This window comes from Anarhichas minor, unplaced genomic scaffold (genome assembly GCF_050575085.1).
Source record: "Anarhichas minor isolate MPS153535 unplaced genomic scaffold, ASM5057508v1 ptg000003l, whole genome shotgun sequence".
Taxonomy (NCBI): domain Eukaryota; kingdom Metazoa; phylum Chordata; class Actinopteri; order Perciformes; family Anarhichadidae; genus Anarhichas; species Anarhichas minor.
Window position 1 is genome coordinate 9,037,671 of NW_027466449.1, and position 23,956 is coordinate 9,061,626.

General features: G+C 42.5%; 2 protein-coding genes and 2 non-coding genes across 5 annotated transcripts; all 4 read left to right on the forward strand.

Moving 5' to 3' along the window:
• Positions 1-1,002: 1,002 nt before the first annotated feature.
• On the forward strand, positions 1,003-16,838 carry uba1 (ubiquitin-like modifier activating enzyme 1). 2 transcript variants are annotated; one of them, XM_076096724.1, is made up of 26 exons: positions 1,003-1,192; positions 4,416-4,532; positions 4,617-4,675; positions 4,795-4,963; positions 5,991-6,125; positions 6,213-6,319; positions 6,419-6,509; positions 6,635-6,767; positions 6,858-6,955; positions 7,188-7,334; positions 7,539-7,715; positions 8,570-8,677; positions 8,779-8,859; positions 10,258-10,410; positions 10,936-11,101; positions 11,226-11,422; positions 11,911-11,975; positions 12,344-12,539; positions 12,769-12,843; positions 12,952-13,141; positions 13,314-13,399; positions 13,512-13,604; positions 14,673-14,864; positions 15,249-15,350; positions 15,442-15,542; positions 15,631-16,838. In XM_076096724.1, exons 2-26 carry the CDS (start codon positions 4,416-4,418, stop codon positions 15,764-15,766), a joined length of 3,174 nt encoding a protein of 1,057 aa, XP_075952839.1. In that variant the 5' UTR covers positions 1,003-1,192; the 3' UTR covers positions 15,767-16,838. The 2 variants fall into 2 exon arrangements, with proteins under 2 accessions (XP_075952839.1, XP_075952831.1); XM_076096716.1 differs by lacking the exon at positions 1,003-1,192 and adding an exon at positions 2,629-2,838.
• LOC142960824 (small nucleolar RNA U6-53/MBII-28) lies at positions 14,220-14,340 on the forward strand. Its single transcript, XR_012956418.1, has one exon. It is a non-coding gene; the product is annotated as a small nucleolar RNA U6-53/MBII-28 (small nucleolar RNA).
• On the forward strand, positions 15,017-15,137 carry LOC142960835 (small nucleolar RNA U6-53/MBII-28). The gene has a single exon (XR_012956429.1). It is a non-coding gene; the product is annotated as a small nucleolar RNA U6-53/MBII-28 (small nucleolar RNA).
• A 452-nt stretch (positions 16,839-17,290) lies between the features above and the next one.
• On the forward strand, positions 17,291-23,226 carry arhgef3l (Rho guanine nucleotide exchange factor (GEF) 3, like). The gene is made up of 13 exons (XM_076096731.1): positions 17,291-17,507; positions 17,869-17,917; positions 18,021-18,065; positions 18,613-18,669; positions 18,813-18,920; positions 19,007-19,165; positions 19,518-19,580; positions 19,701-19,797; positions 20,263-20,339; positions 20,544-20,801; positions 21,585-21,755; positions 22,115-22,307; positions 22,718-23,226. The coding sequence occupies exons 1-13, from the start codon at positions 17,470-17,472 to the stop codon at positions 22,954-22,956; spliced, it is 1,554 nt and encodes a 517-aa protein (XP_075952846.1). The 5' UTR covers positions 17,291-17,469; the 3' UTR covers positions 22,957-23,226.
• The last annotated feature ends 730 nt before the right edge of the window (positions 23,227-23,956 follow it).

Here is a 23,956-nt window from a genome sequence, read left to right on the forward strand (position 1 = left end):
CTCTTGCTCTCCCGTGTTGTAAGCTTCCTCATATCCAAATTGACATTTACTTTTTTCAAATCGGCTCATCCCATTTCGTTATTTTACTCTTCCTTTTTTTATATAGCTATTCATTCTATAGTGAGGCTGCTAAATCGTACGCTTACAGTCACAGAGTTGTACAGACATTAGTGAAACTGCACTCATTAAGCCCTCCCATTGGCTGCTGGATATAGGGATTTGTTTAACGGTATACTGTATTTAAACTTGAACTGTCGCTCAAAGTCTTGTGAGTTGCTCCACACCTGTTGAAGAGTTGACGAAGATTTTAAGACACAAGATATTGTGTAAAGGCTTTGCAATAACACAAACACACACACATGAAAATTTCAAAGTTCTCCAAAAGTTTTGCCCAGAAAGTTTGTTTTCATTTGTTTCCAGTTGTGTCCACAACTTATGGTAGGCCTACTGTCAATTGGACTGGTACTGTCTATCTTTGCTCCTTTTTATCATGTAAAAAAATATTTTCGACGTTCATTCTGCTTTTGGATCTATGTAATACCGAGTTATGTGCTTTTCTCCTGAACAAGTCTAGACTTCCACTATTCTGTCCCTATGTAAACTGTGCTCTGTTTGCAAGTCTTTCAATAAAAGTAAAAAAAAAAAAAAAAAACGCTGAAAGAACCGTTATCTAATGATTTCACACAGAGGCATTACATTATCAAGCCACGACTACAAGTCCCATCTGGCTCTGCGTGCATTTCGGATTAGTCTATACTCGCAGAAGCACGGGGGTGAAAAAAATATTGGTTTCACAGTTAACATGCGATCACACAATTTAGTAGTGTATAATTCAATACACTTTACATTTTCTGTGTTGTGGTTAAATATTCAAGAAGAATACTAACAAATACTTCCAATAAATCAATTATAATCACTTTTCGGTGAACCCTCTGTGCGGGGACGGTGGTTGTGACTGTAACGTGCACATGTTGCTGCTTTTATTCAACTGAAATAGAGTCAGGGGAAACGGTTCTGGAACAGCCGGTCAGGCAACCGTCCAGCGGAAAAACTCACACAGAGCCCGCCACCCTGACACTTTTCAGTTTGCAATCAGCAGCAGTGTTGAATTGTCACATTGTTTTTTTAGGTTTCTTCCTTAAATACAAGCCGATTTTAATACTACAGATCAGGCCGAGTAATATCGGATGTGGTAAGTTCTGCACACTTGTATAAGCTCTCGTCTTGGTAGTGTTAGCCTCAGCTAGTTGGCTAACATTAGCTAGTTAGCTAACATAGCGGCACAAGTAGGAAAAAGTCGTTGGGTGGCTAGATAGCTCGAAAGCTAACTGCACACAAGCTAACAACTACGCAGTCGTTTGATCTGCGTTATTGGTAGTCATTAACGTTAGTTGCTGTCGGCTAGCTGAACCTTTTCGGCTAACTGAAGCTAAGAAGCCACTGGCACGTAACTGTTAACTCTAAATTGGAATTTGCACATTTCACGTGTACGAGAGTGCTGTTTTAAGTAGTGCTCTGTGATGAATACCGTTAACGGTAACGGTGGCTGGGAAGCTAGTTGGCTACAAACATTAACTTGGATGGACGCGATGGCCAAAGGAAGACACTAGCTAACTTGCATCACGCAACGTTTGCTTGAACCTACTGACGGCATTTCATCCCGATAGATGTGTTTTGGTCAACGTTTCAATGGGACGACTATTGATGATAACGACGTTACCACAGTAACGTCATATTGGCTAGTATCTCCTATTGGCTTGCCAAGTTGAGAAGTCTGTTAACGTGTCATTAATAATATCAATACGTGTCGGCTCCGACAGAATAATGGTAATTAGTGGGGTTTTTTTTTCATTTCGCAGCAAAGCGATGAGAATGGGGATCCCCTCGACATGTGTACCCGAGAATATGCGGCCCACTCTTTCCCTGGGCCTTTGTCATTTGCCAGGCACCCCCTCCCCCAATACTCCTCCTTTGCAAGGAATGCTCACCCCTAACCTCAGTGTAACTGAGGGCCTAGACGCTCAGCATCACTCTAACTAGCAAGTAGCCTAGTGTTGTACCTGTCTGTTATCATTGGGGCACCATCAGACTTATGATGTGTTTTTGCTGGACCAGGGAAAGTAAAATATCTTGAATACACGAATTGGCATTGCAGTGAGAATACGTTCAACTTGGATACCCCCTAAGATGTTAGTCTAGGGGTGATGCATTGTGTCACGTATGTAAGTTTTGTGTTGCTGGCTGGTTCTACAACGAGATTTCATTCAGCACCGATAAGATGGATCTTTACGTTGAAAATGTGTTTGGATCTCTGCGCTCGTGCACTTGCATCAGACATGCTTTGTGCATTTTTTAGAATAATTCTAACAAAAATAATAGCACGATGTTTGTTACACGGTAATTCTTGTGGTCATGCAGTTCATTGTACAGTAATATACATGGCATGCATCTTCTGGTTGCGAGGGCGGGTATAAAGCGCGTTGGCTTATGTTTAGCAGCCAATGAGAGGAGCTTCTGGCAGAGCAGCGTGCTCGCATCACCCCTTTCCTGCTGAATATTTCAGCCCATGCGTCACAGATTCTCCGCCCCTTTCTCCCCATCTGCCATTTTGGTTTTGTTCCCGTCTGCAGTCGCAAAGCCAGCAACGCAATTACATAGAAGAGACTCTCAGCACAACGACATAGTGACTCGACATTATAGCGCAGACCAGCCTAATACCGCATCGCGTTTCTTTTCTTTGTACCAATCGTCGAATTTACATTCATCGATACTATTGACATCTAGATACTGCGGGAGAGGAGCGGGTTCGCATCGGGTAGGAACCGAGAAGGATTATTGGTAAGAAAAGAGAAATCAGTGGAGCACGAGTGTAATGGCTAACGTTAGTCTTTCATTCGCAAATTTTTTTTTTTTTTACATTGAGTGATAAAGTTTGATGGTTTATTTTGTTTAGGCATTGAAACATTAAACTATTTAAAAAAGGAGCTTTGCTAGCTAGCTGTCAAAATAACCCCGCTGCTGTCTTTTTCGAGCAGGTTGAACACAGCTAACGTTAGGTTTGCTAGCTTGTAAAGTTGTGTTCCGCACTGGGGGAGATGCAGGCCTAAGCCGAGCTGGTAACGTTAATGGAAAGACTAGCAGGGTGGTGGTTTTTTGCTTCTTAAGTTATTAATGTCCCGACTCTTTCCACTTAGCCAATCACTTAACATTAACCGATTAGTGGCACGCAACCTAACGTACTTAATCAGTTTCCGCTTGGTCTCGTTCACTAATATTTGACGCAACCTTATCCTAAACGTTAAAATATGGAAATGGTTCGTAACGGCTATGTAATCTTTTTTTTTTTTAATTTTGTGTAAATGACTAGAGCAACCGCACCAACGTCAACGCGTTGCTGTATCATTGTCGGTACCTTCATTGTCGTTTTTGACAAACTGCGAACAGTTCCCGTTTCAGTAAAATGTGACTTTACATAATTCTAGCCGGTTGCAACGTTATTGTGTAAGACTTATTCCAACTTCGTCTATCAGTTGTAGGAAGGTTTATAAATGGTTAAGTTTGACTTTTTGGGGCGCAAGTTGAGCTGCATTGGATGCGGAAATTGTAGGCGATCGTGTTCACCGTGCAGTGTGAATGTACGAGACACTGCGGCCTGTTTCACTTCCCGAAGTGACTGGATTTGACCGGATTATTTCGTTAATCACAATGTTACTTTACCATGATCTTATTTTTATAAAATACCATATTTGCTAACGTCCAGTTATATCTGCCAACCGAGGATAGTTCCAACGGCTTTCTACGGTCCTTGTGTCCACACCTGCAGGCCACCATGTTGTTCACTTTACCGCAGTGAAGTTTCAATGATTCAGCTGTTTTTGTTTGAAACGATGTTTGCGGCCCTTAAATACCGGTACAATGAACAATGGCACTGAACAGCCAAGCCTGTCTCTGAGCATGACACGTGATAATGCTGCTATTCATCGCTCTTCCCAGGCTCTGTTCGTTTTCTAGCAGATTTGTGTTTGGCCTGCAGCCAGCCCAGCTGCTCCCTGGACTAGAAATCCTCTCTTCAACATTAAGGGGATTGGGTAGCATTTAGCTAGGCTAGGATACTCTTAATAATGGAAACGTAGCATTTAGCTAGGATACTCTTAATAATGGATATGTGGCATTAAGTCAAATGTTTTTCACTTATTTGCAAATTAATTTGAAATTATTTTCTTTTGAAAACGTCCATGATATGGACACTGGTTGCCCCTGTCTGCTTAAATTATTTAATCATCGTCATCGGGGTAGCCATATTATCCGTTATCCATGAATTAGTATAAACTTGTAAAGGTTGAGAGTTTAGTGAAGATATGGGGCAGCTTGTTGTGCCTGATGGGCCAGTCGTAACAGGGTGTGTTGATGCACAGATGTCCAGCTCGCCGCTGTCCAAGAAGCGTCGCTTGTCAGGAACAGAGACGAAGACGGGATCCCACTGCTCCTCCTCTAACTCTGTCAGAACTGATCTGTCCCACACACCTGCCAACGTAAGCACAAAAGCATACGCTGTACAAGTTTGGTAAAAATCTGTTACATGAACTAATTGCAACCCCTCTTTGTGGTTTCCCCAGGGCATGGCTAAGAATGGCAATGATGCTGAGATCGATGAAGGCCTGTACTCCAGACAACTGTAAGTCTTGTGAATTTTTGTCCTGATGAAGGAAAACTGACAAATTTTGATTATTTATTTTTCGGCTGAATGTTAAACAATGCATAGTTGTTCTAATGGTACGTTCTCTCTTTCTGTAGTTATGTGTTGGGCCATGATGCTATGAAGCGAATGCAGAACTCCAATGTCCTTATCTCTGGTATGAGAGGTCTTGGAGTGGAGATTGCAAAGAACGTCATCCTGGGAGGAGTTAAAAGTGTCGCTGTGCACGACCAAGGAGTGGCAGAATGGAGAGACCTCTCCTCTCAGGTGTGTGGAGGCATGCACACGTATTCCAATTTTTTTTTTCATTGTACAATGTTTTTTTCTTCCTTTTATTCAGTCCGGCAGACAATGGTTCACTCAGCCATTTCCTCTTTATTGTAGCTGCATCTGGTGTGCTATTGTGTTTGAGCCTGATTCCAAAGTGCAGTGTGACTCGTATCTGTTATGAGTCAGTTGTTGCCATCCAAAAAGGCAGCCACCCCCACCCTTGCTAACCATGGGCTGACCCAGATTTATCAGTGGGTGGCCTCCCTCTCTGGGTCATAATCATAGAAGAGCTAAAGCCTGTTTTAGGGAATCATTACAGCGGACAGATTGTTTATGTCTGCCAGCCTGTGACTCTGAATTCTGATGTGTCTATTTAGGGCCAGACAGACATGTGTGAATAGACTGCTCAGGCGAGATCTCTGTGACCTTACAGAAGTGTATGAGTGCATCCGTGATCACCCAGTCTTAGTCTAACCTTGTGCTCTTAAATATTTTTATTTCAGCCACTTGCATTTGCCCTAGTTTCCTTTGTTATTTAAGCTAAATTGAGTAATCTATGTATATTTCTATATGTCACTTATTTGATGTGCCATTTATATTTAATAGGAAAGCTGTGGAAATTTGCTGGGGAATTTTTTTTTGTAGCTGGATCACATTTTTCTAAATATTTATAAATTCCTGCACAGACTATATTAACACACTAAATAAATCATTGTGTAGATTAAGACGTGACAAACGCTGTTTAAACTGCTGAGACCAAGTGGAGTGACTACATTGAGTTTGTCCCTTACCTGACTAAATGATATCTGTGATTTTTATTATTTTTTTTCCTATTTGTCATCCAAGAGAGAGCAGATAGAAAAGATTTAGCATATTTTTTTTGTATTTTGATATTTCGGTGTGAATCGAGAACCTTTCTTTGTGTAAACATGATGGCTATTTTCCTTTATTACCATATCTGGCACATAAGCTTGATTGACGCAGTATCGGTTGTTCCCTGACATTTTATATATTTTGTGGTCAGTTTTACCTTCGGGAGGAGGACCTGGGAAAGAACAGAGCCGAGGTGAGTCAGCACCGTCTGGCTGAGCTCAACAACTACGTGTCTGTGACCGCCTACACCGAAACACTCACTGAAGACTTCATGACCAAGTTCCAGGTATAATTTAGGTAGAAACTAGTGCCCCACTCAGTTCAGCAGTCGGAAAGAAAAGTTGGTGTTTAAATGTGTCTTCTTGTGACCTAGGTGGTAGTGCTGACTAACTCCACTCTGGAAGAGCAGCACCAACTGGGAGAAATCTGCCACAACACAGGAGTCAAGCTGATTGTCGCAGACACGCGTGGGCTGTTTGGGTAAGAGTCTGACACCTCTTGTTGTTTTTTACCTTTCACATAGAATGTATACCCGTCTGTCAGTGTCTAATGTGCATGTTCACTTGTTGTGTTTTGTAGCCAGATATTCTGTGACTTTGGTGTGGACATGGTAGTGTATGACCCCAATGGAGAACAGCCATTGACTGCCATGATTTCCATGATAACCAAGGTTAGTCCTTACGTCTGACTAAGAAACATTCTTCTTCTTCCAACCACTTGCTGCTGTTAGGAATGACAAGCTTCAAGGCAGATTTTATTTTGATACCAAGCGTTGTTCATTTTTGTTTTCTCCAGGACAATTCAGGGGTTGTGACATGTCTTGATGAGACTCGTCATGGCTTTGAGAGCGGAGACTATGTCACCTTCACAGAGGTTCAGGGTATGATCGAGCTCAATGGCTGCCAGCCAGTGGAAATTAAAGTTTTGGGTAAGACCTGTTTCTATTTAAGAAAAAGACAAGTTTTGGCTAGTGTGTTTTGTAACGGTTTAAAATTGACATGATTTCTTCTCTGTCCAGGTCCCTACACCTTCAGCATCTGTGAAACAGCTGGTTTTACAGATTATATCAGAGGAGGAATTGTCTCCCAGGTCAAGATGCCCAAGAAGATCTCTTTTGTAAGTGGCTGCCATTTCCACACATTATGTCACTTTCCCATGTAAAATGTTTGAGACAGTAACATTATAGACCTTTGAAGCGTGACATGGTCCCCCATTATTGCCACTGGTCAGCAAAACTGCATCTAATCTCATCACAATACTGGTGACACAACATTATGTGATTATGCTGTCACCAGTGTAATATTTGAACGAGTCCAACCTCACTATCTTGCTTGTCTTTCACGTGCAGAAATCCATCTCTTCCTCCATCGCTGAGCCAGAGTTCTTGCTGACAGACTTTGCCAAGTTCGAGCGTCCAGGACAGCTGCATGTGGGCTTCCAGGCTATCCATGCCTTCCAGAAGAAACACAACCACCTTCCTGCACCTTGGAGCCAGGTAAATCTTAATCATTTTAATATTCTAAATACCACCAGTGCTATTTGATCAATGTTTTGATAGAATAATGGTCATACTCAATAGAGAAACTAAAATCATTGTAGGATTACTTATGAATAATTGTGCAGAACATTTACACTCATCAGTATTTATTAGTGAGTTTTCTTAAGTATGTTGTAACATGCTGAGCTGTGTGTATTCCAGGCTGACGGTGATGAGTTTTTGGCGCTAGCCAAAGAGGTGAACTCTGCCCAGACGGGGTCAGCTAAAGTGGAGCAGTTGGATGATGCTCTTATCAAAAAGCTGTCGTTTGTTGCTGCTGGTGACCTGGCCCCTATCAATGCCTTCATTGGAGGTCTGGCTGCACAGGAAGTGTTGAAGGTGAGTGGTGCACTGTGTGCAAATTGAGGTAGTTGCGGTCCTACAGTATCTGCTGTAGTCATGTTTTCAGTCCTTTTTTGGTATACTGCCATGTGAGGTAAGTAAATGGGTTATCAGTGTCATTGTAGATTGCTGTTTCTAATGACATGCAATTAGACATGTTTAGACATGTACGGCACTAACTTGTTTAAAGCGATTCAATGTTCTTAAGACCAGGATGTACACGCACGCACATGACATGTTGGTGCAGAATATACTTTGTTTGTTGCATTTTTTTTTTTCAATTCTATAGTTGTACAATATAGCCTTCAAATTACAATCATTTTGTATCATTTATAATAATTTTAGATATTTATTTTTACTACATGTATTTTACAAAGCATGAATAAACACTACCCTAATAGGGTCTGATGCTCTACCCTCTTTACACTTTCATTCATCCCCTCTTAATGGGTTTGGCAAGACCTCTGCTAATTAGGATGAACAGGTCAAACTTTTCTTATAGAGATTATTAAGAACAGATTTGTTTTAATCCATAAAAATACAATCTTATTAAACCTTATTGAAAAAAATGTGACCCGGGATCTCGTAAAGTTATATTTGCTCCTTTCTCTTTTGTGCTTATCTGATCTGTGATAGCATCTGAACCGTGACTTCTATGATCCGTTGCACCACTAGTCAATGGAATGTAGGAGTAAGAAGAAGGTCTCTTTCCTTAAAAATGTATCTCTTAGTTACTGGTTAATGGGTGCCGTGCTATCGTAAGCTAAATGAACCGAAGCTGATAATTCGACATCTTTTTTTTGTCATAAATGCTTCTTTACATTTTTCTCATGTGCTAATTGTTCTTTTAGGCCTGCACTGGAAAATTTATGCCGATAAGGCAGTGGCTGTACTTTGATGCCCTGGAGTGCCTGGCTGAAGAGGAAGGAGTCGAGCTCACAGAGGAAGAGTGCGCCCCAGTAGGTGTTCACGGCACATCACACACCTTTACTGAGGACAGAGGCACATGATGGTGGAACGTGGTGTTAAACCCATTTTTCTGTCTATCTTTTTCTCCCAGAGGAACTGTCGATACGATGGGCAGGTTGCCGTGTTTGGCACCAAGCTGCAGGAATTGCTGGCCAAACAGCGCTACTTCCTGGTGAGTCAGCCAATGGAAAACTTTCCAACACAACTCCTCTGTTGTCTTGTTGCTAAGGGAGCTTTAAAATGATAAGTCTGGTGATAATCTAATATCTCGGGCATCTAGATCTGCAGCGCTCGCTGGACCACGGTGGCTTTAACCTCTCGGTAACAGCACAGACTCATCATTCAACTCACTTAGACAAAATGTGTCATGATGAGTCCACGAGTGCTGTTTTTACACTCTGTGTGGACGGTTCACACCCGTGTCTGCGCTGAGCGTCTCCTTTCCTCGTCCTTCTGTATTTGCGAGTGTAGACGTACCTCAAAGACACATTTTCAAGTAGTCCTGTAACGAACCATTGTTGATCCGTGATCTGTACGGATCCCCCCTCGCGGTTTGCCACACATTTGAACCGCAGATTAATTACACAATTTAACGGTAACATCACAATGTGAAATAAAGTTTTACTGGTGATCGCTAACCACCAATGTTAAGTAAAATATGCAATGACATCAGCATTCATACTTTTCTAGTCGCCAATCTCTGATGATGATTTGTAAACAACCAATCTGTGTTTGTAATGATGGCAGCACCGCTAATGGCCAATGTAAGTAGGTTCTGCTCAGTAATATTATGATGCGTTCAGGCTCTGGTCAGTGAAAATGAGTGTTTGGCGTTATCATGATGTGTTCACGTGTGATCTCGTAAAATGTAGTTCTGGGTAAAAAAAAATCTGTAGTTTGAATTAGATATTTTCACAACAGTTAGTTGTTTAGTGGCAAAAATATTGCCTGGAGCTTTGTAGACCAGCTGCTATAATCAAACAGCAAATTGATTTTTATCTGCCAATATGGATCATCAATGACCGGCAATTAGTATCAGCAGCAAAATAACATGAACAGGGATCTCTAAAAGTTATAATTTCTCCCCTTTTTGTTTTGTGCTGATACGATCCGAACCGTGAGTTTAATGATCCGTTGCACCATTATCTTCCCCCTTAACGGCAGAGTTTTGAGGCTGCCGTCTCCAGACATTACGCCTCTTTGGCAGTTTCCCGGCTGCTAGCCCGCAGTCTTCGGCCCGAGCCGTCCTGGGCTACGTTCCGACACAAGCAACAATCCTACAATATTTAGAGATGTAATACACTGTTGATTTTGTAATTTTGGGGGTTTCGACAAAAACTTTTGTAATGGCAAACCATATTGTTTAACGGGCGCACTTCTCTTACTTTGCCACATTTGAATATTTTAAATATTTTTGACATGGTGTTCCGCAAGCATGCTCTGTCTTTATGGTTTAAGACTAAATCTCTACTTAGCAATTTAAATGGATGTCGTTTGATAAATAGTGTTTTCCAATGCCGCATACAGTGCAACCTAGCTTTACTCACTGAGAGGGGTTTCTTCATTCCAGGTTGGAGCTGGGGCCATCGGCTGCGAGCTGTTGAAAAACTTTGCCATGATTGGACTGGCAGGCGGGAAGGGCGAGGTCATTGTGACCGACATGGACACCATAGAGAAGTCCAACCTCAACAGACAGTTCCTCTTCAGACCCTCCGACGTTACGGTCAGTATCATATTTGCTCGACCCTGTCTGATGGTAGATGTAGAGTATATAGCTCATATTAGTTGGCCATTTATCGATTTGAATTTCATATTTCCGAGCAGTGCTGAGTTCACTTGCTTCAACTGCTGTTGCTGGATGATGTCGTGATAGAACATTAAATCCAGGAAACTGAAAGCCTGCGGTCATAATGGCTCATTATCGTTGTATTAGCGTCTTGGTTATTGCAAGTGGTGCTAAATGAAATGCAGTGACCTTATGTTACAAGGAAATTGTGATTTGAGGAACCCATAACCGCTACACACGTGCCGTAGGCCGCAGTTCTTGTTTTAATGTCCTTATTGATGGTAGGACTTAAACTCATGCACAGAAACTACAGTTACGAGTATTTTTGTGTGCCACAAATCAGTAAACCAAGAGTGACCACTGTACTGGTTTTACGCTGGTCAGTGGCGATACAGATGTTTGTATGTGATCAGAAAGTGTAATTGTTCACTATTTATATAATTTGTATGTATGTGGTAACAGAAAATGAAGAGTGACACAGCAGCTGCTGCAGTGAAGCAGATGAACCCCTCCATCAGGATCACAGGTCATCAGAACAGGGTGGGCCCTGACACAGAGAGGGTCTATGACGACGACTTCTTTGAAAGCCTTGATGGCGTGACTAATGCACTGGACAACGTCGACGCACGTAAGAGACACGGAAGTTAAAATTATGTCAAATCTTTTAAACATTTTTTTAGAAAATCAAATTTTTGATCTTGACTCTTTAAAGCATACATCCCACTCTTTTATTGTCTGTGCCCGTTGAACAGGTATGTACATGGATCGGAGGTGTGTGTACTACCGTAAGCCCTTACTGGAGTCTGGTACTCTGGGTACCAAAGGCAACGTCCAGGTTGTGATCCCCTTCCTCACAGAGTCGTACAGCTCCAGCCAAGACCCACCTGAGAAGTCCATCCCCATCTGTACCCTCAAGAACTTCCCGAATGCCATTGAACACACACTGCAGGTCAGTAGTTGTACAGACAATATGTGGAGCATAAAATAATGTATTGTGTATAGATTTATTAAATATGTCATGTAACAGATTTTGGTAAGAATGTATTTAAAGCCAATTTAAAGCTTTTGTCAATGGAGTCTTGTGTATTTAGCGAGAGATATTGCAGCTGTTTCTGGTTAAACAAAAAATACTTTACTCTTAAAGGTCCGTCTGTTGGGACGCTTTACCTTATTCACTGTTAAAGTTAAAAAGCAAAAGCAGGATGTTTTAACGTCTGTCACTAGCGTGGCATAGAAGTGATGCTATGATTGGCCAGTCTGCGTTCGAGGGGCAGAGACCGAGCAAACTGTCAGTAGTGACACAATATGATTAAATGGAGTAATTCATTTTATTGCCCAGCCCTAGATAATGTCGACTCAATCTGAAACTGTTTTTAGTGTAACACGTACTGTACTTCTGATGTAGTGCATTGAGTGTGTCATTGATCTTTTGTTCAGTGGGCCCGCGATGAGTTTGAGGGACTATTCAAACAGCCACCAGAGAACGCCATACAGTACTTGTCGTGAGTTGCCTCCTTGTCATACCAAAGTGATGATGTGATATCATTGTAGTTACTTATATGATATGCTTTTTTTCATCATGAAAGTTGTTCAGATTGGCAAAATGACTTCTCTTTGCATTACTAGTTGAAGCTGGTAAAAGCTTGCTTCATGTCTGTCCTCAATCTGTAAGAGGGCTAATCTAGGTCCGCCTAAGGTTTGATATTAAGAAGCTGTTGCTTTTGCAGTACTACAGACTATATTTAAACCTCGATTAAAAACCTAAATCCTATGCCTAAACTGGCATAGGATTTAGGTGAACGGCAAACAAAAAGCGACGGCTCTTCCCGTGTTTGTAACCAGCTGATGTTTACGATCACTATCCTTACAGAGATCCTAAATTCATGGAGCGTACTCTGAAGCTCCCCGGAGCTCAGCCTGTGGAGGTGCTGGAGGCTGTTTACAAGAGTCTTGTCACAGACTGCCCCCACAGCTGGGCTGACTGTGTAGCCTGGGCACGCAACCACTGGCAGTGCCAATACAGCAACAACATCCGCCAGCTACTGCACAACTTCCCCCCAGAGCAGGTACATATGAGCTCACTACATGATGAAAATCAGTTGACTTGGGATGCTTGCCTCTATTTATGGCAATCTAATAAAGGTGTACAATTTCATCAATGACATTCTTCTAAGTACTGAGTATTTCTATGGAGCGATCATTATGAAATATTCATTCCCAACCCCAGCTTTATTTTAAGGTTTTGCATTTTAATGATTCAGTTGATGATGAATTTATTATGCGTGTCTTTTTAAGCTAACCAGCTCTGGTGCCCCCTTCTGGTCTGGCCCAAAAAGATGTCCTCACGGTTTAGATTTCAGCACTAGCAATGTAAGTATGGGTCAATTGTGTTTCTTGCGTACTCTTACTCGACCATTATCTGCTCGGAGCTTTGTCTATCCAATCACTAAATGCTAACAGAGGTGCTCTCTTTTGTAGGAGCTGCACATGGACTATGTAGTGGCCGGAGCAAACCTGTTTGCCCAGACATACGGCCTGAAAGGCAGCACTGACCGTGCAGGTGTGGTGAAGATCTTGCAGGAGGTGAAAGTGCCCCCCTTCAGCCCTCGTTCAGGGGTTAAAATCCATGTCTCTGACCAGGAGCTGCAGAATAGCAATTCCTCTGTTGGTAAGATGTGTAAATCTGTGTATGCACAACAAAGCATTTACAGTCATAGATATTCTGCTAAAACGTTTTTTATCTTAATGATTTTTTTGTTGGTAATGGCTTACAAATTGAAGTCGGGGTTCACTACAGATGCTGTGAGACACGTGTACTGAACTGAACTCTTTTTATATAGATGACTGCAGACTGGACGAGCTGAAGGTCCAGATACCTTCCCCCGAGTCTTCCAACTTCAAACTGTGCGCCATTGACTTTGAGAAGGTACACAGTCTTTCTTCCTATATCTACATTTCTCTGTAATCACCTCAACTGTGTCGTTAGTCCTCAGTGCAACCTCAACCTGCGCTAAATGTAGTCCTGTTTTTGTTAACAGGATGATGACGCCAACTTCCACATGGACTTCATTGTAGCATCATCCAACCTGAGAGCAGAGAACTACGACATTCCCCCCACAGACAGACACAAGGTGGGTGCACACATTTTTATGGCATTAACATTTTACTGATGTTGTCTTTAATAACATTTTTATGTAGATGTGTGATTATGTAGTTTTTTTTAAAACAATACCTCCACAGAACTTTTAGAAAGGTGCTGAATAAATGTTTTGCTGCACAGTGACCAAAATCTGTATCAGTGACAAATGTATAGTTACTTGTTGCAAAGTGACTTATTACTCTTATCATTAAAGATGCAACACTCGACTTGTCTGTCGAGTTTGTATGTCTGTATAAAATATACAGGTTGTGTAACAAACTTGTCAAGTAATGAGCTGCATTCTGTTTACCTCATTTATTAAGTAATTCAGCAGAACATGGGCTGACATTTTTACTGGTTCCCCGAATCACCGCCAATCCTGTCAAACCCCAGACGCACAACATAGCTGTACTATAAGTAAAGACTCATGCATGCATCCTTGACAGAACTGGCAAACGGTTGTTGTGAAGTGAATGCAACAGATCGGGGGAGGGAAAGTGCGACATCTAGTGGCTGAATGTTATCAATGGCACCTCTATCGTTCCCTTGTTGAGGCAACCCTCAGCTGCTCATCTAATGACTAAATATTGTCATGAGATGTCTTGAGCTCCGATGATGATCCAGCCATGCTAATACCGATACACCAGGCAGATGAAGTTTGTCTGCCTGGGTGTAAGTGAGTGTAACTCAGCTTCTCATGCTGATGTTATCAGTGTGTGCTGAGGAGAAATCTAAATATTCTTATACCCTGCTCCTAATGTGTTTTAGCAAAGAGCAGCAATAACTGGCAACCCTCAGTTGCCTCAACAAGGCTGCGGCTGAGCTGGTAGCTAGCAGTTAATGGGAAGAGGCAAGGGGGCTAACTGTTAACCTGGGGGGACCAGAGGGCGGACGCTGTTATCAGTGGTAACCGCCGTCTGAGTGCGGTGCAGTGTGACAATTAGCTAGCCAGGGAATTTGGAATTAAGCACCTTTTTTAACTCTTTAAACAATAATGAACTCTGTTGTCTTTTTTTAATTTTTTTATTATTATGCTTGTTCTCATCACCATCCAATACAGAGCAAGCTGATCGCTGGCAAGATCATTCCTGCCATCGCCACTACCACGTCCGCAGTGGTGGGTCTGGTGTGCCTGGAGCTCATCAAGATTATCCAAGGACACAAGAAGCTGGAATCCTTCAAGAATGGCTTCATGAACCTGGCCCTGCCTTTCTTTGCCTTCTCTGAGCCCATCGCTGCTCCCAAACACAAGGTGGGCAGCTGCATGTGTCAGTCTGAGCTGCTTAGATGTCTATGTGATGATGATGCATCATGTGTCCACACTGTAGGAAAATATTTCCCCTTTTATACTCAAGATGTTCGGCTCTGAAACGCTACCTAAATATTGTCATTAGATGTCTTGAGCTCCGATGATGATCCAGCCATGCTAATACCGATACACCAGGCTGATGAAGTTTGTCTGCCTGGGTGTAAGTGAGTGTAACTCAGCTTCTCATGCTGATGTTATCAGTGTGTGCTGAGGAGAAATCTAAATATTCTTATACCCTGCTCCTAATGTGTTTTAGCAAAGAGCAGCAATAACTGGGTGCTGTTTGTGAGGTGGCATCAATCCTAATACTTTTTATTGTTTTTGCAGTACTATGAAATTGATTGGACGTTGTGGGAGCGCTTCGAGGTCACCGGGTTGCAGCCCAATGGGGAGGAGATGACACTCCGACAGTTCCTGGATTACTTTAAAGTACGTTCTCATCAACTCTTCTACACTTAACCGCTGCGTGGGTTCTGGCGCACAATTAACCAAACTCTATTGTTTTTCTGCTCTTCCTCAGAATGAGCATAAGTTGGAGATCACCATGCTTTCTCAGGGAGTGTCCATGCTCTATTCCTTCTTCATGCCTGGTGCCAAACTCAAAGAGAGACTGGACTTGCCGTGAGTACATTTTCTTGATGCACCTCTTCAAAAATCTAATTTGAGTGTGTCATTCATTGTCCTAAGTGTATTCTTCTGTGTCCTGTAGGATGACTGAGATTGTCACCAAGGTGTCCAAAAAGAAGCTGGGCAAGCATGTGAAAGCCTTGGTGTTTGAGCTGTGCTGTAACGACCAGACAGAGGAAGACGTGGAGGTGCCCTATGTCAGATACACCATCCGCTGAGCTCCACGCTGAACCCGCCCACAGGAGGGTGGGACTTGCAGGAGGGAGACTGGGGGAAGTGGGGGTGGGCATTCTAAGTGAGGAGTTGAGGTGGGGATCGGGGTGGGTGGGTTTATCCAGGTCAGGTCTGTTGGATCAATCAGTTTTGTTTTTTTAGGCCTGTGGTTTGATTAAGCCTGTGCCTGAGTGTACATAGCCCCAGGAAACGGATTTAAGGATACTTGTATGTGTGTTAGGGAACCAGTTGTTGCTTGGCTGTGGGAACAGGGGTGTCATTGGAGGACGGGGGCATGTATACAGGACCTCCTGATGTTCCGCAGAAGCTCTCTGCTCAGTTTAATGCTAAGCCTTAGTGTTCTCTTGGTACTCCTAAACCCAGCTAGTGTCCCTCTGAAACATCCTCGAACTCTATACTAGCCTTCAGCTCTAAAGGAGGGATCTTTTAATCCAGCCAACTATCTCCCCTCCACTCTATTTGCTCTCTTCCCTCCCCATACCTGTCTAGTAGACCTGGTCCCACATTACTGTTTTGTTTTTCAAAGATGCACCTCCCTTAAATAAAAGACGTTCAGCTATGAATCCCAAAAATAGTGACATGTATTGAGATTCCATTTTGACCCCAGGCCACTGCCCCTAATTATACCCGAGACCCTAAATTTGAAACTACAAGCACCTGAAGACCCGGCCAAACCTGAGTCAACAGCCTCTCCTGACTGGAAAATAGCCCGAGTATCTCACGTCGGCAGAATAGGAACCCCTTTTGGTTTGAGGCGCCCCTACACCCACCTCATCTAGCACTCTGGCTTTGGAGGGGCTCTTGCACATGACATCAGTTTTCTCATTATTCTCTTTATATTTCATGTATTTTGTTTATTATTATTATTATTATTTTTTAGTGGGGGGGGGGGGGGGGAGGCTGACAAAGTTTTGGCACACACGCCTTGTAGATCATAAACGGTCTTCTTTCTACTTTGTTAACTCCAAATGATGTAAAAGTGTAAGAGCAAGGCCAAGAGATGAATCTTGAAATGGGAGCACTTAGTGTGATAGTGAATAAACATGTAAAAACACAGCTGGACTTGTGTGGTTATTTTACTGTTTTGGTCAACATGCATTAATGTCTCTTGGTGTGTATCACTTGTGGTGTTTTTCCTGTGTGACTCGCTTCTGGCTCTTTCATAAGAAGTTTCATTATCAAATGTATCCGGGAAGCACAGCCTGAATCTGAAACGCCTACTCGTGAACCTGCAGTGAAAAGGCCTCGTCAGATTGTAAGAAATGATCTGTCAAATTATTTTGCAAATGTATCTATAGTTGATTATGCTGATTCAAAAGACAACTTTATGACTAGTTAACTGTTAATATATTTATATTTTATTTAGAGCATATCAGTTATTCCAGTAGGGTCCTTTTGGGTTGCAAAGTGGTGTTAAAATTCGATCCATTTGAACAAGTTCATTTTTTAAACGTCCTCTGAGAGAGGAGCGGATACTCGAATATGTGCAACACTAAAGGATGTGGTCGGGTGTGAGATGAGGAAGAAAGTGAGGAGGAAGGAGTGCACTGAACTCTGACGAGCTCCCTGCAAACACTCTGTATGTTACAGAAACGGAGGAGACCGGCGTAAATGTGGATTATTTATACCCGTCTCAGTTCGAGAACCTGTAATGTTTCTGTGACGATGCATTGAAGACAAAAGGACGATGGAAGTAGAAGAGACTGGTAAAACAAGGACTTCCTGGTATGATACCTTTTACATTCACCGTTATGTTTCTACCTTGTTGTGCCACAAACTATATTCCTACTGTGATCAGACGGGCAGGGATTAACATGCATACTACAGGGTCATGTGAGTGGTACTTTAAGTTGGTATATATCTGGTGTCATGGTAGCAAAGCTTAACACTTTATTACCGTTTAGTACTCGGTCTTAACCTTTCTATCAATAATGTACTTTTGTATACCTTTAGGACAAATCTGCTGAATTAGACCAGTAGGAACATGCTACTGGGATCCATCCAGCTGCTTTGGATGTTTGTGATTTATAACTAGTCGTATAACATAACTGTTCATGGCTGCTTTTTTTTATTTTTATTTTTTAAGCACTGCAGTGTTAGGAGAGACGCACTCCATTCCCTGTGACCATGCCGGGGTAAGTCTCTTCATTGACCTTATTTATTTTATTGTGTGGAGGGCGCTTGTTAAAAAGAAGAAAAAAAAGAAACTCAATCTCATTTACATTTCTGCTTCTTTAGAAGAAGAGAAAACAAGACCCTGAACCTGTGGTGAGAATCATAGAGGTGAGTGATATCTGACGTGCACCATCTTGTTCCACTGCCTCTTCACGTCTCTCCGTTTTCTCTCCAACTAGCGGAAGTTAGTCAACCTTACCTTTGTGACCACAATGCTGAGTGCAGCGTTAACAAGAGATGTGAACGTTGTGTTCAGCTGTGCAGCCACAGAAGCTCCCTGAATGCTCAAATCTCTAAATGTTTATATGACATCTTGTCACATTTAATTCAATTTTCTACTTTTCAAGCTTCCCTGCTTTGCGTTCATCTTTATCATGTGTATCATAAACATATAAACGGATACATTTTTAATACAGCTCACTCTGATTCTGCGCTGAATATACAGCTGATGTGGTTAGTGTGGCAAAAAACAGGCAGACATCTTGTGTTTTTACTACAGCAGCAAAGTTTAAACCTCCTTCCTCTTTGAAAGAGTCACACAGGAAATGAGAGATCTGCACCATGCAACATCTCTCGACATCGCTCTTTCCTGTACACTCTTGTGTCTTTCTCACCTAATGCTTGTTCTGTTGTGTGACCTGTTATGTTTTATCAGGATGAAGAGGAAGATGATGAGGGTGAGATGATGTCCGACCACATGAGGGATTCGGAGGTGAGTTGTTCCTCTTTTGCAGGTGCCAGATGTGTGTTCAGTTGTTTTAAATCTTTCAATGTACAGCCCGTAATAGTTTGATGAATGACCCACCCTGATGAGCTTGGGAACCATTTTGTTCAAAGTTTGTCATTTCATTTCAGGAGCCCAGTAACAAAAGGGTCAAACCTGTGGTAAAGTCCAATAGCGTAACAGGTGTCATAACCCCGGTGAAGACCCCTGCTCTGAAACGCATTGGACAGTCTATTTCGGTAACAATGCACGCAAACACTCACATACCTGTTGTTTTTACAAAATGAATAGCCAGTGACTTTCAACTACTCTGCTCTTCACACAGCGGTCTATTAGTTTCCGCACGGAGGCTCGACCTTTGCCCCCGGCTCCCCTGCGCTCTCGCGCAAAGGCCTCGTCGTATCCACGCCGGCGCAACAGCCAGTGCTGGAGTGACACTGTGGAGAGTCATGACCTCACTGCGAAGGAGATCAAGCGACAAGAGGTGCGAGGGGCCGCCTGCTGAAGTGTAGTTCAGCTGCAGAGACTTAACTTTCACATTTTTGTAATATAATGCAATAGTTTTTAGGGGGTTTGTGGGTCAAGCTGTGGGTCTGTGGTTGCAGTGTGGGCGGGGTGACTAATGCCTTCTCATTATATCTGAGAAGCCGCTCTACGCTACACGGGCATTATGAAAGAGGATGTGAGCTGGCACTCAAGCCTCAACTTCCTTTATTGAACAATCAGCTGTGAGAGTGCATGCTGTCCTTCTGTGTTTTCCACATCGTATGCAAGCGTGCGTTTTGCATGTGTGCATCGCATGTTCTTGCATCCAAGTGTTGGTGTTCGTTCCGCAGGTGATCTATGAGCTGACTCAGGGTGAGAGACAACTCATTGAAGACCTCAGTCTGGTCAAGAAGGTACGTGTCCACTAAAAAACCAATTCTGCTGATTTAAGTTTCCCACACTTTCATACGCCTCTTTTGGTACTGCTGTTATTCTTTCCTCACCTTTGCCTCCTGGTCTCTGTGTGCTACCAGGTGTACTATGAGCCCATGCTGACGTTGGACATCATGACAGAGAGTGAGCTCGGACAGATCTTTGGTACACTGGACTCGCTCATTCCTCTCCATAAAGGTAAACGACCTCTCTGCTTCGCACACTCCCATTATCAACCTTCTCATGTCGTAATCATGTGTAAGGCAAGTAGGGCTGAGTGAAAAACAAATGCATGTATTATCATTGGATGACTTTCAACGTTTCACACCGTTATGTCCAAACTAATGAGTTCAATAAATCCAAATGTAATACCGTCGTATCACAGGTTTTGCTCGACATATATGATGGGTTTTCTTTGATAAAAAGTGGACCACTTCTACACTGAACATTAATTATAACAGATTGTGCATACGTTTGCCATGTGGTGATATACAGTACATGTCAAGATGTGTGAGTGAGTTGCTTTTTATCTCAAAATAAAGGAGGTTGAATCAGTTAAATGTGATGTTGTTCTGTCTCTGATCTGTAGTAACGCTGGTGTTCATGAGGCAAACATCAATAAGAATTCAACAGTTTAAGTGTTCTATCTTTATTTCATACCAGATCTTCTGAGTCGTCTTGAGCGGCTGAAGGGATCAGAGAAGACGATCGGACAGGTCGGGCCTACTCTGATGAACTGGGTGAGTATTTCCATGGAAACCAAGGCTCGAGAGAGAAGAGGAGAAAAGAGCACAAACCACATTCACTCTCTATAGTTCCTGTATTTACTCTATTATCTTCCTCTCTCAACCAGAGTCATAGAGTTCAGTCTGTGTGCATCTCTGCTTTTAACTGACTTTTTTCACATCATTGCCTCATTGCTCCTCCCGTCCTTCTCGCTGCAGTTCCCGTGCCTGGAGGCCTATGTTACGTACTGCTGTAACCAGGTGGGGGCTAAAGCCCTGCTTGACCTGAAAAAGCATGAGAAAAAAGTGGAGCACTTCCTGCGTCTGTGTCAGGAGTCCTCGTTCAGCAGGAAACTGGACCTGTGGAACTTCCTGGATCTCCCTCGAAGCCGTTTGGTCAAATACCCCCTGCTGTTGAAAGAGATACAGAAGTGCACGCCTCCAGACCACCCGGATGAGGACACACTGCCTGATGCTGTGAGTTGGTGTCTTACACGTTCGTGTTATTCTAAAAGGCTCTGAATGAGCTCCACATTGGCAGTTTATACAAGATGTGTGCCGCTTTAGATAGACCCCAGTTACCTTTTAAATGTGCTCATCTAATGTTTCAAATACACTGTGTACACACACAGTGCACAGTAAAACCTCTACTTGTTTCTTGATACTCATTTCATTATTTTAACAATCTTAAAGGTGGTCAGATTGTTTTCTTAGTTGCATGAAAATCAACATTTGTCTGGCCAATTTCCAAATTATTAAGGCTTATGACTGTTCGAATACCCATGAATACCAAATAAATGTTGGACATTTCGTCCTTATAGGTTTTATAAGTTTATTCCCATCATTCTTAAATTCATCAGACTGCAAGTGTTTAAAGTCCAAACACTTGTTTCCTTTTTAAATCTAAAAAACTTTGCACGTTGGTTGGCGCCTCCAAATGGCAGCAAGAGAAAATAGTTTTATGAAACGTGAACCTCAGTAGCCAGTGATCCTGTGGCTGGTATGTATTATACCAATAAAGACTTGAGGAATAATAAATGAAAGTTATGTTCAGGAGGCAGTTTTGCATTTCATATGAAACGGCATGCTATCATAGTAAACATACTACATATTTTTAATTGTTTTACTTAAATATGTGAGTTGTATCCTATTCATAACCCAACCAAGTTGTCAGTTCTGAGGAGGTGGCACACTTTCTTCATCACAAAAATCCCACATGAAATACATTCATTTTGTGTGAGACTACTTTGTTCTGTTCAGTTGGAGCTGGTCCAGAGCATCGTGGCGGAGGTGAACAAGAAGACTGGCGAGGCGGAGTGTCAGTTCTACAGGCGGGGCCTTGCATACCTCGAAGAGAGTCAGAGACTACAAGAGATCCAGCTGTCCCGCTTCCTGTACTGCCACGGAGAGCTCAAGAACAACAAAGGCCAGGTAGCGGCTCTCTGTTGTTAGGTTTAACTACTCTAAAGATCCTTAGATTGATCTTTGGTTGTCGATTTGTTTGTATCTTAACTGAAAAGGTTAAAGACGGGATGGATCCATACTTACAGACCTTTGTTCCTTTCTGCCCTCTCCTCTGATTTTGATTTTTAGGCCTTTTTAAATGAGCCCTGTATTATCCTCTACTTTGAAAGGGCACTTTGTATCATCTTCTTGTATTGTAACCCTGCCAAAGATTGTACCGTAATATTTGAACAACTTTCTTAATGCCTGTGTGCGTGTGTTTCTCTCTCTCTTTCTCTTTCTCTCTCTTTTTTTTTTTTTTTTTTTCCTTCCCCCCCCTCTGTCAGCGGCTGCATGTATTCCTGTTTGAGCTGGCCTTGGTGCTGACTAGGCCGGGGGAGGACAGAGAGGGAGGTCAGGTGTTCCATGTGTACAGACAGCCTCTTCCCAACGCCTTGATAAATCTGGAGGAGATCCCAGATGGGGAGGCTGCTGGAGGGGGCACCTTCAGGGGAGCCTTCACTGGAGGAAATGATAAAGGTAACATATACATACGACAAATATAATGTATTTTCATTCACGGATCATTCTATTGATGGCATCAAATGGTCTAAATTGGAAGCTTTAACCAGCAAATAGTTGGTATCTTTGATGAATGACTTGAACAATTACCTAATTTGCAAAATTGTTGACAATTAATATTCTGTCCATCAATTGTTTCAGCACCACAGTGATGTATTCATACTTCATCTATGCATGCTTTAATTCAGGTTTATTGATACCTTGTGTTTCATGCAGGTGAAGGGAGGGTTAAAGGAGGTTACATTTAGGCTACAACTAAGTCCTCAGATTGAGAGAAGGCAACACCCCTCCACCCCATTAGTTGAAGTGAAACCTACTACCTTGCTTCCACTCAATTTCCTTCCTTCCTCTTTGTCATTCCATCCCAGTGAAAAACTGTTTCCGTGTGAGCAGCAGAGGGCGCTCCAAAGCTCACCCTTACAGCCTGCAGGCCAACGACTCCTTCAGCAAGCAGCAGTGGATCACCTGTCTGCGCCAAGCGATTGTCCGGTCGCGAGATAGCACCGCTCAGTCGCAGCTCTCCCTTCACCCTGATCCCGCCCTGTACCACATAGCTGATCTCAGCCTCAGCTCGGACACAGAAATGGCAGATCATACCTGTCGCTGACTGTGTCAGACTGATGATCGGGAGGCATGGGAAGTGAACTGCACATTGACATCGGAGAGAATAAAATATAGACTGTGAAAGATGATTGTGCCTTTGACACAGAATTTCCTACATGGGTTTTGTCTGTTCATGCATTTGCTAATATATTCTGTGCTTGTGGTGATGTTTGATGTACAGCTTGAGGACAGTATTACTGAATGTGAATTTACACTGTAAAATGTTTTCATTCTTTTTTTTGTTTTTTTTTAAATAAACTGACATATAGAAGTTCTTTAGGTACTCATTGCCAATCCACAAAAGTCTAAGTACAGCCAACAAGAGCTACAAAGAAAAGATTAGTCATGATTATCCTCCCTCCCTCTTCCCCCTTGCTCTCTCCCTCTGACACTGGTGATAGGGCAGGGGAGAGAGGTAGACTTTCAGTTCTAGCCTACAGACACACAGTGAAACAGTAGACGTCCCCTTATGCATTTTTAACAGCTCAGCAGGGGATGGGAACAGTTTGGTTGGGACAGTTTGTTCACAGATACAGTGACCCAAGTGATCAGGTGAGTCCAAAACGCTCTGTTTGTTTTGCTAATGCTGGAATATTTATCAGGAATTACTTGCAAACTAACTTTGTTTGCAAGATTTAACTCTTCACCTGCGGAAAGCAGCAGTGAGAGTGTAGATTTGGCTTTAATAACAACTCAAAACGGTTGTGAGAGTTTTCATGCATGTTACAAGTTATTTACTTGACTGTTTAATCAGTGAACACTTTAGGTGAGGCCTCCAGTAATGGTCTCTTTTTTTGGTAAAGATGTACCCTGAAGCTGATATGTTTACAATCTAGATTCATTGAGCTCTCTGACAGACCTTGACTTTGCGAGCTGTCCCGCGTGCTGTAATTATGAGAGGAAATTGTCAACTCGACCTATTTAATATAGGGATTTAGCTTAAGGGGAGGCTCATTCACAAATGAATACTGTTATCCCCCTCAGCTGTGAATGACACACCTCAC

Coding starts and splice junctions, on each gene's coding strand:
- uba1 (XM_076096724.1), top strand. CDS start 4,416: ATGTCCAGCTCGCCGCTGTCCAAGAAGCGTCGCTTGTCAGGAACAGAG. Junction 4,533..4,616: donor TGTCCCACACACCTGCCAAC/GTAAGCACAAAA, acceptor TGGTTTCCCCAG/GGCATGGCTAAGAATGGCAA. Junction 6,126..6,212: donor ACTTCATGACCAAGTTCCAG/GTATAATTTAGG, acceptor CTTGTGACCTAG/GTGGTAGTGCTGACTAACTC.
- arhgef3l (XM_076096731.1), top strand. CDS start 17,470: ATGGAAGTAGAAGAGACTGGTAAAACAAGGACTTCCTG. Junction 19,798..20,262: donor GCTCATTCCTCTCCATAAAG/GTAAACGACCTC, acceptor ATTTCATACCAG/ATCTTCTGAGTCGTCTTGAG. Junction 20,802..21,584: donor AGGACACACTGCCTGATGCT/GTGAGTTGGTGT, acceptor TGTTCTGTTCAG/TTGGAGCTGGTCCAGAGCAT.